The sequence below is a fragment of the Macadamia integrifolia genome, chromosome 13 (genome assembly GCF_013358625.1).
Source record: "Macadamia integrifolia cultivar HAES 741 chromosome 13, SCU_Mint_v3, whole genome shotgun sequence".
Lineage (NCBI taxonomy): Eukaryota > Viridiplantae > Streptophyta > Magnoliopsida > Proteales > Proteaceae > Macadamia > Macadamia integrifolia.
Genome location: NC_056569.1, coordinates 20,571,448 through 20,577,272, shown reverse-complemented (window position 1 = coordinate 20,577,272; position 5,825 = coordinate 20,571,448). Strand labels below are relative to the sequence as shown.

Below are 5,825 nucleotides of genomic sequence, written 5' to 3'. Positions count from 1 at the left end.
CCCCCCCCCCCCAAAAAAAAGAAAAGAAAAAAAGAAAAAAGATTTGGAATGATGGAATAGAGTTGTTTCTCTCTCTCTCTCTCTCTCTCTCTCTCTCTCTCTCTTTTTCTCTTCTATGACCTCTTCTTATCTTCTTTTTCCTATTATCCTCCCTTTCTCTTCTTACCAATAGACTATTTTCCCTTTTCTTTGCTGCTGCTGTAGGCTTTGAATTAGTTCTATTCTACAGAACCGTCCCTACTTGATCTGCATCAACTTATGCTCACCACCAGCAGAACCTGCTATGCATTCTGCATTAATATTTGGGTTAACTATATTCAACTAGGTTTGTGCAGTTAAAGCTTTTGGATTAAATCGTGGGTTGGATACGCTTATGAGTGAACCGTTTCATTTGGGCATGATGACTTTTAAATTCAATGACCTTACAGCACCCTTACTATCACTGAATGTAAATTATAAGGCCTCCTAGATATGGTCATTGTAACTGATGTTTCTTAACTTGAAGTTGCTGTGTTATAGAGTTTATTCATTGTTGCAGAGAGCTGATGTTTTGTTTCTGAACAGAGGCATGTTTAATTTCATACTCATTGCCATTCAAATGGCTGTCCAAAGTTAAGTGTTTAGTGAGTAAATCGTTGGAAGCTTTTGGTCAATTTCATGCCTTCCAACTAAAAATGATTTAATTCTGAGCCTTTCTGTTCTGTCCTTTTATTTGTGTGATTGATAGAATGGCTGGGAAAAAAAAAAAAATAATCCAATACTGATTGCTTCTATTGGATAGTTTGTTGATACTATTTTGTTTGGCTCAAATGGGGAATACCTGAAGATCTTTGTGGATTTGTGTGATTTATCTTTTTGGGTAAAATCTGAATTGGCAGGAGTGAGGGTGGGATCTTGCATATTCATGGGAATGTGAAGGACTCAGAGGAGCAGTTATGGCCAGAACATATTGTCAAGTCAATCAGTGAAATTGTTAAATCTGAAGGTACGGGCTTCTCATTTCATGCATATCTGAACTTGATAGTCTCTTACATGATACATGGTGAGTGCAATTAGTGAGAAGATAAGGTAGTTAAAAATTAAGCATCATGTTGAAACATTTGTTATTCAGGTTACTGTTGGGAGGTTTCAATACAACATGTGGAGAGGGTGAAATGGTATGGTCCACATATTCGTCATCTTGTTGCTGATGTAAGATGCAAAACAAGTTCAATGTAACACTGGCTGGTATGTTTCTCAAAAGGTTACATCATTTGAATTCTGTTTCAGAATTGTGTGATTATGGTTTCTTCTATTGGTTTGGATGTCCAAATGCCCACCATTTGCCTTACCTGCCTTTTTCATTTCAAGTTTATGTTAAGCTGTAGGCCCGACAACTGGATGCATGTTGCATGGGATATACCTTTGCTAGAGATGCATGAATGCTGTATGGTGATCTGACCATTATTTGGATGGTCTCCGCAGTTGTTTCTTGATAATGGGATTCTAAATCACCTAAGGCTTAGTAATTCAGAAATCCTTAGATACCAGAATCAGAGGAATTTTAGGAACCAAACTAGTATAAGAGAAAAATCAATAATGGCATTCAAAGTTCGAACAGGTCTGATGTGGCTAAGATTGAGTAATCTGTTCAACAGGAGAATGGTTCTGCAGAATTAGATCTGAATCCAATGGTTGGATTGAACGTTATGGTGGTTTCCTATAGGGGTTAGGAAACTGAAAATCCAGATCAGACACTGAAATCAATAGAAGCATTTTCAGGAATCAAACCAGAGTATTATACATGGATTCAAGAGTGGATTCATCTGAGGATTAAACCAATAGCAGAATCAGAATATTAACTGAGGAAAGATCTCAGGAAATAAAGATTTAAGAAGTTACTGATCGTCAACATCTTCTGATAGCTTACTGATCATCTCAGTCAATTGATTAAGAATTGCAAACAAAGCAAAATTTCCAGATTCAAGAGAAAACAAATATCAGCAAATCCATAATTCAAATATGGCTAGAACTCTGGTGGAAGGCTAGTAATATCTGGGGAGCAACTCTATAAAATCTGATCAGAATTTGATCGTCTGATTCTGAGAATATAAAAGAAGCCTATGGAGGGTAGGACACTTGAACAGGATTACGGAACCAGCAAATAAATATCAGAAAACGGAGCAACCAGAACCAAGTTATTTTATGGATTAAATAGACTTAAACAATGATAACTGAAAGCCAAACCAGTAATGGAATTCAGAAATCAAAGAACAAACTCAGTAACTTAGAATTTCGAAAACAGACCAGAACTAGAACTCTTCTAATTTGATGGAAAACTAGAAACTTGAAACCAGCAGCTAGATTAAAACTCAGAACTGATATTCAGACTGGAGAATGGAGAAGAACAGCGCAGGGAAGCAACCAGCAGACTATTATTGATTAACTTGAATCAGAAACTTGAAACTAGAATATGCAAGTAAAGAATTCAGGACTGACATGATATTTGAGTAGAAATATAAGATAAGAAGAGGGTATGTATTTTCGGAACTACCTGAAATATTACCTCGGAACCACCACCGAGGCTTCTGGAATCACAGCCAGAAATTCCACTGGATCTCCACAGTAGAAGCATTCTGAATCTCACAGAATTGAAGGGCTGAAGTCAAAATATCATTCATCAAATTCATGTTCAAGCCTTCGACCAAAAAAAATTTCATGTCAAGGCTGAAACCCTGTACAATCTTACTTAAGGTCTGAAAAACAAACTCAAACTAAGCATAGAAAGAACTCCTCCAACCGAAGCTTGCTATGGTCTATGGCAGTAGTCTTAACTCTTAACTAACTAAAACTCTGCATTAAAAGAAAGCAGTTTAAAACAAGGCTGGTGTTTTAATAAATAAAAAAATTGACTCTAACTAGACTACCTGATAAAGTAAATTCTGTATTCCTGTATCCTACCTATTATTTAGGCCCATTAATTGACCTATTACAAAGCAAACCCATTGGACCAAAAGGCTCAACATATATGTAATCCAACCCTAGGCTTGTTCCACTGAATAAGCCCATTTACTCTGATTTATCTGCATGACTGCATCACTTGACCTGGGAGTCCCTAAGCTGAATCCATTAAAAGGTTGGATCAAACTCTCTCTTGGCACTGGATTTCTCTCAGGTAGACTTAAGGTCTTCTACCTTTTTGATAAACATTCAGTAGTTGTTGTACCATGATATGGTAGTGTACCTAGTCCATATGCAACCAATGGTGTATTCACTTTCTCTATAACCATACAGGTAGCGGACCCATTTTAAAAATCTTAGAAAGAAAAAATACCCTTCTTTGGATGATCCTAATCAATGGGGGTTAGCATACAAGCTAAGAAGAGGAGGGCTAAAATTGGCACGTACCATGATCAATTTTTATAGGCTTATAGTTGCGTATTTAGGTTATCATGGTTTGTGTAATGAAGCTCAAATTGATGGGTTGTCAGCCACAACCTTGGCTTATTAAGTCTTTTGTTTCCTTATCTCAGCTTAAAGACGGACCAAGTCTAGTCCTAATTGTAGTAGGAGCGATTCAATCTGGTCCCCTCGTTATAACAAGTTTAATTGGGTGTGGATAACTATTCCACATGAATTTAGAGTCTGTCTTTCCTTCTTCCTGTAGAACTTGTATGGCTTATCTATGGGTCTTAGACACATTAGAACTGGGCCCTTTTAAGTGTTTTTGAATGACATTTTAAAATATCCCTGTTTAGGCTATGGCAAGGGTATTTCCACCCTTCGATTATTTGATTGCTGCTGCTCCGAAATGCTATGTTGCCTTGTTATCACTTATCACTGCTTTGATACTTAACTGCTGGATTGTCGTTGCTGATTTACTCCTCTTACAGATTTGAGTCTTAGTTATTCTCTAGTCAAATTCTGTCTATCCCACTATAATTTATTTCCTTCGCTTGGGGTTGTCTACTCGCCTATGTATTTAGGTTCTCTTTGGTGTTTAGGTTTTTTATTTGAAGGGGTGGGGTTTCTGAATTCCTGCATGCATCAGCAACTTGAGTCCATCATCTGGCAGAGGCGGGCTCTGTTTTCCTTTTTGATTGTTGAATACTTCTTTTTCCCTGGTGCTAAAACTTTTGGGGAGGGGGGAATACATCATATGGTTTTTCTTTCATTTGTTCAAAAAATATACAAATCTTTGTTCCCTTGTCAAGAGTCACTCATGGAGCGTGTGAATTAATAATTTGCTGGGACATTTTACAGACAACTTTGGTCTCTTTTTTTTTTCCTTCTTGTTCTTGTTACCCAGACTATGCAGTGAGTGGATACTGGTGTGAATTTTTTCTTAATGAATTAGAGTGTTGCATGAGCAATGTATCTTTTATTTTCCTGAAGATGGTTCTTGTGTTCTACAGCTTAGCTGGAGCAAATATTTATTAAAGGTCACGAAACTCGTCTCAATAATCTGACAAAAGGAGTTCCATCATTCGAGTAGAACTAGATTTCTGAGCAATCAGTTGGATGATAATGGATAAATAGGCTAGCAATGGTTTCCAGTGGACAGAACTTAGCTGCTGAGGAAGTCGATCTGCAACATGTTGATATTATGTTCAAGGTCATCACAGGTGGAGATGTACATTAATGCGGTTCAAAACTGTACAGTGTTACTCATCAATCGTTTGGGATTTTTCCCTCTCTTTTGTCCGACAGTCCCTGCCCTTGAAATGGAATTAACTTTTTCAGACAACCTTCAAGAAATTTTGGATTGGACTGGACATTAGGCACTGTCATGAGGCTCATATGCTGAGACAGCTCGAGGTGGAACCTGATCCTTTTTCCCAACCCCTCAAGAAATTAGTTGACAAATTAGTACAATATTTCAAATAATTAAAATTTCTTAAAGTTTGCAAATATGAGTTTGGTTATGATTTTCTTTCCTACTGTTTTGGAGAAACATTGATACTTCTGTTATTATTATTGATATAAAACCTGTTTCATTGATCAGGTGATAGGTTATTACAATAAAATATTTTATTTACTGAAGAAAGGTTTAAAAGAATTTGAATAGAAAGTTTACCTGTAGAAATTTTGTTTTGGAGGAAAATAGAATGGCTACTAGAACAGTTTATCAGGGTGGAACTTGAGACCATATGCCTTTGGGCTTAGATGACAAACAGCTGAAGTTTTGGTTGACACTGCTTTACAAGAGGTTTTATATTAAAACCTGCTGTGAGGATTCCTCCTGCTGGAAACAGTGAATTACTGGTCTTGGCACACAGTGGGAGTGTTTTTTAACATCACCTCTTTTATAGGAAGTGCAAAGAATGGTAGTCTAGGTATAACTCTGAATTGATGAATGAGCTTGATATAGGGCATGCTTTCATGGGTCTTTTGCTAAGCTTTGCCTGTCTAAGGATACATATATGGATCGAACTCCTTGTGATGATGCTACTTTATCTTTTTCCTTTCTTTGTTATGGGGGTAATAAAACAACCATCAGTGATGGTTTTTTAGCTTATCAGAAATTCAAGAATGAAAGTATCGGTATCGGTCATTGCATTGGTTGGCTAAATTTAAGATATGTATCGGAGGGTATTGTATCGTATCAGAGATATATTAAGATATGTTAAAGATCAAAGGCTAAAAGTATCGGTATCGGTCACCGTATTGATTATCTAAATTTAAGATACGTATCGGAGAGTATCGAATCGGTATCGAAGATATTTTAAACCATGCGTATGATGCACCACTCAAGTACAATGTCATATGAAATGATCTTGCTGCCCTCTTTTGTCCGATACTGTTCTGTCAGGCATCATTGGTGCGCTCCCTTACGTTGCTTGATT

The 5,825-nt window shown here is 36.9% G+C and overlaps 1 protein-coding gene across 2 annotated transcripts in view; it reads left to right on the top strand.

The window, feature by feature from the left end:
* The window catches only part of LOC122059580 (tRNA wybutosine-synthesizing protein 2/3/4), a 26,008-nt gene extending 21,025 nt beyond the window's left edge, over positions 1–4,983 (top strand). For both annotated transcript variants that reach the window (XM_042622449.1, XM_042622450.1), the window contains exons 8-10: positions 879–985; positions 1,112–1,227; positions 4,395–4,983. In XM_042622449.1, the coding sequence (XP_042478383.1) occupies positions 879–985; positions 1,112–1,218 (214 nt within the window). In that variant the 3' untranslated portion in view covers positions 1,219–1,227; positions 4,395–4,983. The remainder of the gene's footprint in view (positions 1–878; positions 986–1,111; positions 1,228–4,394) is intronic.
* Positions 4,984–5,825: the final 842 nt, after the last annotated feature.